The 12,973-nt window shown below is 37.5% G+C and overlaps 1 protein-coding gene across 1 annotated transcript; it reads right to left on the bottom strand.

Annotated features, from left to right (window-relative positions):
* Positions 1 to 3,075: 3,075 nt before the first annotated feature.
* Positions 3,076 to 4,181, bottom strand: LOC109490009 (putative olfactory receptor 9A1). The gene is made up of 2 exons (XM_034653821.1): positions 3,727 to 4,181; positions 3,076 to 3,655 (listed from the first exon to the last, which is right to left on the bottom strand). The coding sequence occupies exons 1-2, from the start codon at positions 3,994 to 3,996 to the stop codon at positions 3,122 to 3,124; spliced, it is 804 nt and encodes a 267-aa protein (XP_034509712.1). The 5' UTR covers positions 3,997 to 4,181; the 3' UTR covers positions 3,076 to 3,121.
* Between the last annotated feature and the right edge of the window lie 8,792 nt (positions 4,182 to 12,973).

The following is a 12,973-nucleotide window of genomic DNA, read 5'->3' as shown; positions in this document are numbered from 1 at the left end:
AATCGGAATCTGGGGATGTACTGTATGGTGATTAACATAATATAATAAAATTAAATTAAAAAAAAAAGAAAACTTTGTAAGAAATGCAAGCAATTATTTCCTTCCTAGATGGAATTCACCTTCACTCAGCTCCTAGTAATGTATCAGGGCACACAATCACTCAGAATCTTCTCTTCAGAGATTCTCTGCTGCAAGTCTCCTACCTCTTAATCATGCCCCTCCTCCCATCACAAATCAAGCACAAAAACATCTTTTTGTCTTACTCTCACCTTCTGAAGTGATAAAGTTGTTGACTTCTGGGTTTTGGGAACTTGGTTTAGGATAAAGTAATTACCCCATCATTACCAGCATCACACAGGAGCAACTCTATCTCAGATTTCATTATATAAAAAACTAATGATGTACTATACATTGGCTAAGTGAATTTAAATTAAAAAATCAGATTACTTATAAAATAAAATTTATCAGGGTATTATTAGGCAGATATTCTCCTAATCTTGGGGCCTGAAGGACCCTACTAAAGGATATCTAATGAAGTATTTGCATTAATATCTGAAGACCTTTTTCCTTGGTGACTATTCTTCCAGATCCCATTTCTGGAGAAAGTGCCTCAGGAATCTTAACTTGAGTTTTGTATTAACTTGTTAGGTAAGCTATACCAAATCAAATATTCAGCTTCCATAATATCATTAGAATTAGAAGAAAGGGTGTCTTGAAAATTGGGAGAAAATCTGTCCTGGTGAGATTGATCCTTAGAGTCTTTGGTCCTCTTACACGTTCTCTTGATTTGTCAGGGACCTTGGTGTAGGTAATGTACTGTGAGAAACTCTAGAATTGGGTTTGTGATGTGGCATCTAGCAGATTGCTAGATGGAATCCTTAGTTTTATGGTGTCTCTTTTAAAATCCAAAGATCAGGGGTGCCTGGATGGCTCAGATGATTAAGCATCTGCCTTCAGCTTGGATCATGATCTCCAGGTCCTGGGATCGAGCCCAACATCAGGCTCCTGGCTGGCTCAGCAGGGAGTCTGCTTCTCCCTCTCCCTCTGCCTCTCCTCTGCTTCTGTGCTCTGTCTCTCTCTCTCTCTTTCAAATGAATAAATGAAATCTTTAAATAATAAATAAATAAATAAATAATAAATAAATATCCAAAGATCAGAGTTGATTTTTCAATTCCTTATCTGACTGATTGATGGTGAGCACAGTGCAGAAACTATTATGTTTCTTCAATTTATGTGATCTATTCACTACTCTTCTGCAAAAGTCACTTTAAATGGCTTTCAGGGGTGTAGTCCTGTGGATCACTATGCTTCCCATATTCATTCATCTGCATCCTGATTAGTAAAGGTATGTTCCTGGTACTGAGAATACACTTTATGTTGAGTAAGTACCTTCTCCTACATAACAATAATACCATTATCACACATGAGGAAACTAACATTACTCCAGTAATATAAAATGCATAGTCCACATTAAAATTTTCCAAAATTTTTCCCAACTACATTTATAGCTTTTTTAAAAAATCAAACTTCTATCAAGGTTCATGCATTGCCTTGGTTATTTTGTCTTTTAATTTCTTTTAATTGATCACATTTCCTCTGATCATTTCTAGCATTTTATTTTATTTTAGGGTTTTTTGGCTCTTTTCATTCCTCTTCTTAATGTCACATTATATTTTCACAAAATATACTCCTCCTTAAGGACCTTGTAATTTGGCCTTGCTTGAGATGATTTTGACTGTTTTTTCAATTTTTTGAATTTATTTAACATTTGTTCACACCTGTTTTCTTGTGTACTTCTATCCTGAGGTTTTTTTAAGTTTTCTGATTTCTAGTGTTGTTTCATATTTGTAAAAGTGTCTTAATTATGGTTAATGCATGTGGAGATTTATTTTACAGAAGCAACTTTGCCAATTAGAGTACAGTGATTATATACAGTTCATTTGGTCTTTAGCCTTATGGTTTTTAGTCAAATTACCATTTCTAAAGTTGTTCGTTCGGACTTGCTGAGAACTATGCTGATATCCAAAGTTTCTTAGGTCCTTTTCTACCAAACTCTTCAGTGAGCCCATATCATAGACTCATAACACAGCAAATTCTGTCTGTATCCTGTCCTGGGATTCCCCCAAACTCCTGGTTGATTTCTTTTTCAATTTGTATACATTAAGGTTCAATTTATATATATACAGTGGAATATTACTCAACTATCAAAAAGAATGAAATCTTGCCATTTGCAACGATGTGGATGGAGCCAGAGTGTATTATGCTAAACAAAGTAACTCATCTAGAGAGAGACAAATACTATATGATTTCACTCATATATGGAATTTAAGAAACAAAACAGATGAACATAGGGGAAAGGGGGAAAAAAAGAGAGAGGGAAGCAAACCATAAAAGATTCTTAACTATAGAGAACAAACTGAGGGTTAACGGAGGGAGGTGGGCAGGGGATGGGCTAAATGGGTGATGGGCATTTAGAAGGGCACTTCTGACGAGCACTAGGTGTTACTATATGTAAGTGATGAGTCAATAAATTCTACTACTGAAACCAATATTACACTGCATGTTAACTAACTAGAATTTAAATAAAAATCTGAAAAAAACAAACAAAAATAAAACAATTAGAAACCATAGATTTTAAATATAGAATATAAAAATAAAGATTACATAGAATGCCAAAAAAATAGAGATGAGTGTTCAAAAAGAAAAAAATCACACATATTTATACGTTATATTTGTTAGATTTATATTGTAAGATATGCTATAACTACAGAAGAGTGTATAAATATATATATCCAGCTGAAAAATGATAATGTGATCTCCCATGTAGGAATCATCTGATTATAAATTGGAGCACTATCACTGTCTTAAAATTCTCTTGTAGATCACAAACCACTTGGTGTTGAAAATTATCATTTCAGATTGAATTATTGCTTTCAGATTACTCCCCATGACGATGAGTCCACGATTGCCCTTAGGACTCAGGTAATCCTTGAGGAGCTGACAACAGCGTTTCATGACGTCTCGAAAAGCCTCTATAAATTTCTCATTCCGGAGGGTGAAGATGAATGGGTTCAGAAAAGGGGTCACCACTAAAACCATCAGTGACGCTAACCTGTTATACTCAGCTGCCTGTGTTTGTGGGTTTCACATAGAGGAAAAGGCAGGTGCCGTAGCCGATCACAACAAAGGTGAAGTGGGACGCACAGGTAGAGAAGGCTTTCCTCCGCCCAGAGGCTGAGGGGATCTTGAGGATGGTGGAGATGATGTAGGTGTAGGAGATGACAGTAGGGATCAAAGAACCAATGATAATGAATAAAGCCATTAAAAAAAGAATAAACTCTGTGAAAAGGCTGTCGTCACAGGATAGTTTGAGCAGTTGCCCTCGGTCACATAAAAAATGGTCTAACACATTGGATTTACAGAAGGTAAGCTGAAATGTGGCATAGACAGGCCAGATTTGAAACAGGAACCCAAACACCCATGACACAATGACCACCCAGATGCACGTGTGGCTGTTCATTATGATGTTGTACCTCAAGGGGTTGCAGACAGCCACGTAACGGTCCACAGCCATTGCTCCAATTAATACCAACTCCGACGTACCCAAAGAAAGGTACAAATATAATTGTGCACTGCATGCTGTCAAAGATATTGCCTGCATCCCAGGAAGCAGCAGCCCCCAGAGCATCAAGGGGACAGCAACTGATGTGATCAGGATCTCTNTGCCTGCATCCCAGGAAGCAGCAGCCCCCAAAGCATCAAGGGGACAGCAACTGACGTGATCAGGATCTCCAGGACGGAGAGGTGGCCAAGGAAGAAATACATGGGGGACTGCAGACGTTTGTCAACACAGACAATCACAATGATGAGCATATTTCCCATGACTGTCACTGAGTAGAGAAAGAAGAACGTGGCAAAAAGAATACGGTGTAGTTCTTTGGAGCCATGGAAGCCAAGTAGATAAAATTCAATGGCGCTAGAATAATTCTTCAACATTTAGTCCTCTGCCTTGCCTTTAGGAAATCTAGAGAACAAAGGAGAGTTCACATGCTTCTAATTTGAAAGGACTAAAGCTATTCCCAACTTGAGGAAGTATTATCTCTGCTCTTAGGCTCCACATCATGACCAAGTGGGTTCATCTCCTACTGTTCTCCGTACAAGGCCGATGTTAAATGTTTAATGAAGAAAATACACATGAAAATAAATACACATATGCAAGAAGGGAGCATCAGTCACCAACACCCACCCTCCCCTGTATGCACCCTCATCTTTCAACTCACTGGCCCTTCTGCCTCCAACTCTGCTCTGACCTGCCACCCTGTCCACTTCCTTGACCACAATGTGCTCATTTCTACCACCAACCCGGCCCTTTTGAATGCCCTAAACTATATCCTCTGCCCCTTACACCCGTGTCCTACAAAATCCTGCCAATCCCACCCAGGTATGGTTACTTCTTCCCTTCATCTCCTCTGAATGTCAGTTCCATTTGCCTTATGTTCACTTAAAGTTCTCACTTCAGTTATCTTAATCATCATTTCAGTCTGTCCTTAGAGCAGCAGGCAGGGAGGTGGGGTCTACCTGGGAAGTTATCATAAGATAAGAGCTATATTGAGACAAAGTATTGAGTCTTTCCCTGTCTTCTGGGGAGCTGGCTCCCTGCAGTGGGGTATCCACTTTCTTCCTCCTTATGCTTACCAGGAAAGCCATCTCTATCTCTCATTTCAATGACTGTGCCTCCTCCTGGTAGGAAGAACCTCATTCGTTTCCAGTTGGTAACCCCTAGCTCTGAGATTATTCCTTCTGTCACCAGATGACAGCAGGGAGTAGGGGTCCAGAGGAGTGAAGAGGAGGCTGGAATTTTCATCCCCAACTCCCATCTGTCTTATACGATCTCCACTCTGGCACCAAGAAAACAAGCAACATCCTTTGCCCTCCTCATGTCTCAAGTCTCTAGTTTCAGCAAGGAAATAAGACCTCCAAATGGGCACCCTTTCTCTATTTCCAACCAGCCATGCTCTGCCTCCCAGAGAGAAGCTTGGAAAAGTCCCCAGATATCTGCTATCTATGTCCTCCCATTTTCTCCAGAGTCCTGACAATAAGGAAAAGTGTGAAAGACACCAAAATGGATCACACTGATCTGCTTAGTATGTCTGGGCTCCTTCCCTCACCACATGCAAGTCATTGGTCAGATGTCTCCAACCATGGGCCCTCTCCAGTCACCCTCTCTAAAACAGCACACGCACATCTTCACACTCTGTCCTCTTATAGGCAGCATTTTCTTCTTACTGGTTCTCATCAGTAGCTGAAATTGAAGAACCTTTGTCTTTCTTGTTCACTGTCACATCTCCAGTGCCAAGAACAGAGTCTAACACAGGGTAAGCTTCTACGTACTCTTTTAATATTTATTCAATAAGTTTATCCAAACACATCAGTGATAGAGTAGTGAGTATCCACTCTGACTGTTTCTCCTCCTGATGTAAAATAGGACCCTCTCTTCACTCTTCACTAAGGCCTTGTCTGGTCAATATGTGGGCTCTCTCCCTGAGATCCCCTACAAAATGGCAAGCTTACATTAACAGGAAATAAGGACAAATGAGAGAGCAGCTCGTGGCAGAGAGCTGTGTCTACCACCAGCACTGAGAAGAGCTGAATCTGCTCTCTGCTATGGAGGGAGGATTTCGTTTGAGTTCCTCCATTATGCAGCTCCCCAGCCCACTCTTCATGCTCTAGTGAAGGTGTCCTTATTTTAGACAGCAGTGAAGCCCAGAACGTCCCATCCTGATCTCTTACTCTCTTCTTCACAGAGGGGAGCCCTGGCAGACACTCACCTCCAAAGAAAGAGACTGAACTGGAATGTTCTATTGCTGTCCAGGGATCAGCCTGGGCTACCTCCTGACTGACTAGTACAGAGCACACTCTGTGGCCCAGAGCATGCTGTTGCTGTCCTTGCTCTCAGTGCAAGAGAAAACTGTCTTCATACGAGTACTTAGGGGAACGTCCAGTAATAATAGTGTTGTGCAAGTCCAATTGTTTCTCTCTGTCTCTCCCCCTCCTTTCCTTCTCCTGTCTGTCCCTGAGGGGAGTTTTTCACTGAGAAACTAAATTTGTCAAGTTCAGAGAAACCCTAGGGATGCAGCCAAGGGAAAGCCAGAAAAACTTTCACCTTTCCCTCCTGAGGCTAATCAAATTTTAGAACTCTTGAAAGTTTTTTTAATGGCCAAATTGAAATCTCCCTTGTCAGGAGTTTCTCAGCAGCCAGGCAGGCTTCCTCCCAGGCCCCAAGTCCTGGTTACCACAACACAGTTCAAACCAGCCCCTGCTCTCTTCCAGAGCATCTCTCTGATTTGGCACTACAGAGCCTAGATACGCCCAAGTGGAAGACACCACAAACAATTCCAAGATACACATCAAAAACCAACACACCAGAGATGAGCAGTGATGTGAGCACAATGGTGGACAGGCAGCTCTCATCCCTCCATAGAAACAACAGAAAACATGCAGAAAATGTCAAAACTAACTGTGTCAGAATTCTGGAAAACATTCAAAGATTTATAGCAACCACGGAAACACTGTTTCAAGAAAAAGACAATTTAAAAATGTTAGGAAATCTTTGTGGTATTTGTACTTACCCTTACCCACCCTTTTCCCACTTAGCAGAAGTCTTAAAAATAGCAACCTGCATTCTTATGGTGGAATCTCAGTCCCTGAGGAAGCAGAGCAGATCTGGGGAAAAGATTATTGTTGAGATAGACAATAGACCATCTAAAGCGTGAGGGAAAGTGACTTTGGGAAATTAAGGGATTTAAAAGCACCTGCATATACTGGGGGATTCAGAAAACCACACACATGCACAGGGCAAGATGCGTGCTCAGAAAAGAACTGTACTTATTCCTCATCATTATATAGAGAAATTATGTGAATATTCTAAATCAACTTCATATAATATGTAAATGGCAACTCTAACTAATTGCTGAAGTTGTGCTACAAACAATCCAGGATTGCACTGATGTTTAAAAATAAGCATTTATTTCTCATTCACCAGTTTGTGGTTTGGCTGTGTTTTAGTTGATTGGAGGTGGGCTGTATGATTTTGGCTCCAGCCTGTAGATTCAGCTAAGATTTTGTTTCCATATTTTATTCTTAGAGGAGTGGGCTACCTTGTGTATTCACTAGATCTCAGTCATTTTGACTTAAGAACTTGATGCTTCTGTGCCATCCCCTGTGATATGATGATGTAAACTGTAGCCACCCCATAGGGCTGATCTGAGGATCAATAACAAAATGCCTGAAGATCCTTAAAATAGAGCCTAACCACAGGACGTTCTGGCTATCTGTGATCTCTTCATAGTTTACTTTACCAAATATTCAATAAAAGTCATTTGCCAGGGCACCTGGGTGGCACAGCGGTTAAGCATCTGCCTTTGGCTCAGGGCGTGATCCCGGCGTTATGGGATCGAGCCCCACATCAGGCTCTTCCGCTATGAGCCTGCTTCTTCCTCTCCCACTCCCCCTGCTTGTGTTCCCTCTCTCGCTGGCTGTCTCTATCTCTGTCAAATAAATAAATAAAATCTTTTAAAAAAATAAAAAATAAAAAATAAAAGTCATTTGCCTAGAAAAAAAAAGAAAAAGAAAAAGAAATGTCAACCAAAAATTCTGAATCTAGCAAAACTCTCCTTCAAAAAATGAGGGAGAAATGAAGACAATCCCAGATAAATAAAAGGTGAGAGAGTCTGTTATCAGTAGACTTGTCCCTAAATGAAATGTTAAAGGGAATCCTTCAGGTTGTAATCAAAGGACACCAGAGAATAACTTGAAAATGAAAATATAAAGATGTTCACTAAAGGTAACTATATGGGCTAATATAAAAGCCAGTTTTATTGTATTTTTGGATTTTGTAATTCTACTTTTCTTTTATGCATAACTTAAAAGATATATGCATAAAAATAATTATAAATCTATTTTGGGGCAAATAATGTATAATGATATAATTTGTGATGAAATGAAAGAGGGGAATGGTGCTGTATAGAACAGTTTTTGTATGCTACTTAAGTTGGTATCAATTCAAACTATGATGTTATAAACTTAGGATGTTTAAATATAATCACCAGAAAGAAAATAACTAAAAATATATACACAAAGGAGGAAGGAAGGAATCAAACAGCTCACTACAAAAAAATAAACTCAACAAAACAGAAGGCAGTAATGGAAGGAAATGGAGGAATGAACAAAATGAAAGAAAAAATATATAAGGCATGCAGAAACCCAATAGCTAAATGGCAGAAGTAAGTCCTTCCTTATCAGCAACTACTTTAAATGTAAACGGTTTAAACTCTTCAACCAAAATGAGGAGATTGGCAGGATGAGTTTTTTAAATGAGTCAACTATTCATGCTGTCTACATAAAACTCACTTTATATCAAAAGACACAAATAGGTTGGGAATGAATAGATGGAAGAAGATATTCCCTACAAATACCAACAAAAAGAGAGGCAAAATGTCTGTATTAATGTCAGACAAAATAGACTTTGAGTCAAAACCTGTTAAAAGAGACGAAGGACATCATATATTGATAAAAAGATCAATTCAACAAAAAAATAATAATAATGATTATAATAATATAAGTCCCAAACAACCGAGCCCCAAAATATATGAAGGAAATATTAACATAATTGAAGGAAGAACTTCAACACCCCACTTTCAATAAAACGCGTAAACAGAGGAGTAATAAGGAAATAAAGAACTTGAACAACAGGATAAACTAACTAGGCCTAACAGAGTTCACACCACCCAATAAAAGAAGAATACACATTCTTCTCAAGTGCACATGGAACATTCTCCAAGATAGGTCATAAGTTAGTCCAGAAGTCTCAACAGAGTTACAAAGATTGAAATCATACAAAGTATATTTTCTGACTATAATGAATAAAACTAAAAATCAATAACAGAAAGAAAACCATTAAATTCATAAATATATGTAAATTAAACAGCATACTTGTAACCAATAAGTCAAAGAAGAAATTAGAACATACTAAGAGATAAATGAAAATAAAAATACAACATACTATAATTTATGGGATGCAGCAAAGGTAATGCTAAGAGGGAACTTTATATCTGTAAATGCCTACTTTTAAAAAGTATAAAGATCTCAAAGAAGTAACTTAACTTTACACATTACGGAATTAGGAAAAGAAGAGCAAACTAAATCCAAAACTAGAATAATGAAAGAAATAAAAATTCAAGTAAATATAAATAAAATAAAGGATAAAAAAGCAATAAGGCAAATCAGTAAAATCAGAAGTTGGTTATTGGCTAAGAATGATAAAATTGACAACCTTTAGCTAGACTGACTAAAAAAAAAAAAAGAGAGAGAGAAGACTCAAATTACTAGAACCAGAAAATGAAAGTATAAGAGAATACTATGAACAACTGTATCTAATTATCACTGGATAATCCGGATGAAATAGATAAATTCCTAGAAACACACAACCTACTTACTAAGACTGATTCATTATGAAACAGAAAATCTGAAAAGACCTATAACAAGTAAAGATTTTAAATTGGTAATTAAAACCTTCCCAAAAATGTTCAGAACCAGATGGTTTCCCTGGTAAATTCTACCAAACACTTAAAGAAGAATTAACACCAATCCTTTTCAAACACCTCCAACAAATAGAAGAGGAAACTTCCTAACTCATTGTATGAGACCAGCATTATCCTAATACCAAAGCTATATAAAGACAATACAAAAAAATAATAAACCAATATGAATATAGATGCAAAAGTCTTCAACACAACACTAGCAAACTAAATCCAAAAGCATATTAAAGGATTATATACTATGACCATATATACTTTATCCCAAGAATGAAATGGTGGTTCAACATAAGAAAATTAAAGAATGTAATACAGCACATTAATAGAATGAAGAATTAATAGAAATAGAAATTAGTAGAATAGAAACAGAATGAATAGAATGAAGGAGGGAAACCACACTATCATCCCAATTGACACAGAAAAGGCATTTAACAAAATTCAACATCCTTTGATGATCAAAAGATTCAGAAAAGTAGGAACAGAAGGGAACTTCCTCAACATGACAAAAGGTATTCATGAAAAACTCAAAACTAATATCATACTCAATGGTGAAAAACTGAAAGCCTTCCCACTAATATCAGGAATAACAGATCAAAAATAATCACTTTCACTACTGCTATTCAATATTGTACTGGAAATTCTGGCCACAGCAATTAGGAGAAAAAGAAAAAGGAATGAAGGAAGGAAAGAAGGGATGGAAGGGAAGGAAGGAAGGAAGGAAGGAAGGAAGGAAGGAAGGGAGGAAGGAAGGAAGGAAGGGAGGAAGGAAGGGGGAAAATTAAAAACATTCAAATCTGAAAGGAGGAAGTAAATCTCTATTCACAGATGACATAATCTTATATATGGAAAATCCCAAAGAATCTCCTAAGAAAGCTATAGAGCTAATAAACAAATTCCACAAAGTTGCAGGGTTCAGGATCAACACAGACAAGTCAGTTGCTTTTCTATACAACAGCAAGGAACAATCAGAAAAGAAAATTAAGAAAACAATTCCATTTACAGTAACACCCAAAGAATGAAATACCTATTTACCTGAAATACAATTTAACCATTGAGGTGAAAGACTTGTACACTGAAAACTTCTCTGTGTTACACTCTCCCTTTTTTGCTTTCTTTCCTCCAGATACCCTGATATTCTCTCTGCTCATTGAACAAGTGTTGCTCTCTCCTCCTGCCTCAGGACCTTTGAACATAGTATTCTTATCTCTTCAATGTTTTTTCCCCTTTCCACCCACCTTTCCTATTTAACCTTCCACCTAGTCATCCCTCATCCCCTACTCAAAGGTCACTTACTCAGGAATGCTTTCTCTGATACAAGCCTGTGAAATGCTCTCATTGCACACATTACTTTTTATCATGGCATTTTTCAGTTCATAATTGTGTGTGTGTGTGTGTTCAGTTTGTTATTATTTCTTTTTGATGCCAGTCCTCCACCAGGAAGAAATAATTTTCTTTTTTCTCACTGTTATAGTGTCATGTATTAAGGGCTCAATAATATAGGGGTGCCTGGCTGGCTCAGTCAGTATAACATGTGACTGTTGATCTTGGGGTTGTGAGTTCAAGTCCCATGTTGGACGTAGAACAGTTTAAATAAAAGTAAATATCTAGATCTATGTATCTTTGCTTCTATTTAATTGTAAGTCGAGTATATTTTCACAGTTTTTAAAGCTTTTTGTATTTGTTTCTCTGAAAACTGCCTCCTTATATACTTGCTATTTTTCTATTGGCTTGTTGGCTTTTCTCGTATGATTTTTAACATGGTTTTGTATACAATGAAGTAAATATACTCTTTTACCCTCATATGTATTAGTAATATCTTTATTAGTTTACTCTTTCCCTTCTGACTTTGATTATGCTTTGCCATGAAATAAATTTTTTTATTTAAATTAGCCAACATATACTATTCCTTTTATGCACAGCTCTCGAATTTTGTGCTGTTTGCAGGGTTACATTCTTCTGTTGTGTCTTGTGCTATTTTTTATGCTATGGGTGATCTTTACTGTTTCCTTTTTTAATCTTTCAGTTTTTCTTCAATAAACTTTGCTACTCTTATAAACAGAGATAACCAATAAACTTTTAAAATGTTATATTTATTTTAAACTTTCTTATGTAAAGGAGATCCTACTACAGTTTAATGCAAAAATGTATGACTTTTTTGGTGCTATTGTAAATGGGATGGATTCCCTAATTTCTCTTTCTTCAGTCTCATTGTTTGTGTATAGAAATGCAACTGATTTCTGAGCATTGATTTTGTATCCCGCCACATTACTGAAATGCTCTATAACTTCTAGTAGTTTGGGGGTGGATTCTTTTGGGTTTTCCTTATAGAGTATCATGTCATCTGTGAAGAGAGACAGTTTGACATCTTCTTTGCCGATTTGGATATCTTTTATGCCTTTTTGTTGTCTGATTGCTCTTGCAAGGACGTCTAGTACTATGTTGAATAATAATGGTGAGAGTGGACATCCTTGTCGTGTTCCTGATCTTAAGAGAAAGGCTTCCAGGTTTTCCCCATTGAGAATGATATCTGCTGCAGGCATTTCATAGATGGTTTTTATGAGATTGAGGAATGTACCCTCTATCCCTACACTTTGAAGTGTTTTAATCAGGAAAGGATGCTGTGTTTTGTCAAATGCTTTTTCTGCATCTATTGAGAGGATCATACGGTTCTTGACTCTTTTCTTGTTGATATGATCTATCACACTGATTGATATGAGAATGTTGAACCACGCTTGCATCCCAGGGATGAATCCCACTTGGTCATGATGTATAATCCTTTTAATGTACTGTTGGATTCTATTAGCCAGGATCTTGTTGAGAATTTTGGCATCCATAGTCATCAGGGATATCGGTCTGTAATTCTCCTTTTTGATGGGGTCTTTGCCTGAATTAACTTAACTAGAGACGTAAAGAATCTATATTCTAGAAACTACAAATCACTCTTGAAAGACATTGAAGAAGACACAAAAAGATGGAAAAATATTCCATGCTCATGGATCAGAAGAATTAACATAGTTAAAATGTCCATGCTACCCAGAGCAATCTACACTTTCAATGCCATCCCGATCAAAATACCAATGACATTTTTCAAAGAACTGGAACAAGCAGCCCTTAAATTTGTGTGGAACCAGAAAAGGCCCTGAATTGCCAAGGAATTGTTGAAAAGGAAAAACAAAGCTGGGGGCATCACACTTCTGGATTTCGAGCTATACTACAAAGCTGTGATCACAAAGACAGCATAGTACTGGCACAAAAACAGACACATAGACCAATGGAACAGAATAGAGAACCCAGAAATGGACCCTCGGCTCTTTGGGCAACTAATCTTTGATAAAGCAGGAAAAAACATCCGGTGGAAAAAAGACAGTCTCTTCAATAAA

This window comes from Ailuropoda melanoleuca, chromosome 1, assembly GCF_002007445.2.
Source record: "Ailuropoda melanoleuca isolate Jingjing chromosome 1, ASM200744v2, whole genome shotgun sequence".
Classification (NCBI taxonomy): domain Eukaryota; kingdom Metazoa; phylum Chordata; class Mammalia; order Carnivora; family Ursidae; genus Ailuropoda; species Ailuropoda melanoleuca.
The sequence above is the reverse complement of the archived record's forward strand: the minus strand, read 5'-3'. Positions and strand labels throughout refer to the sequence as shown.

Excerpts from the sequence above, each read along its gene's own strand:
- LOC109490009 (XM_034653821.1), bottom strand. The coding sequence starts at position 3,996 with ATGTTGAAGAATTATTCTAGCGCCATTGAATTTTATCTACTTGGCTTC.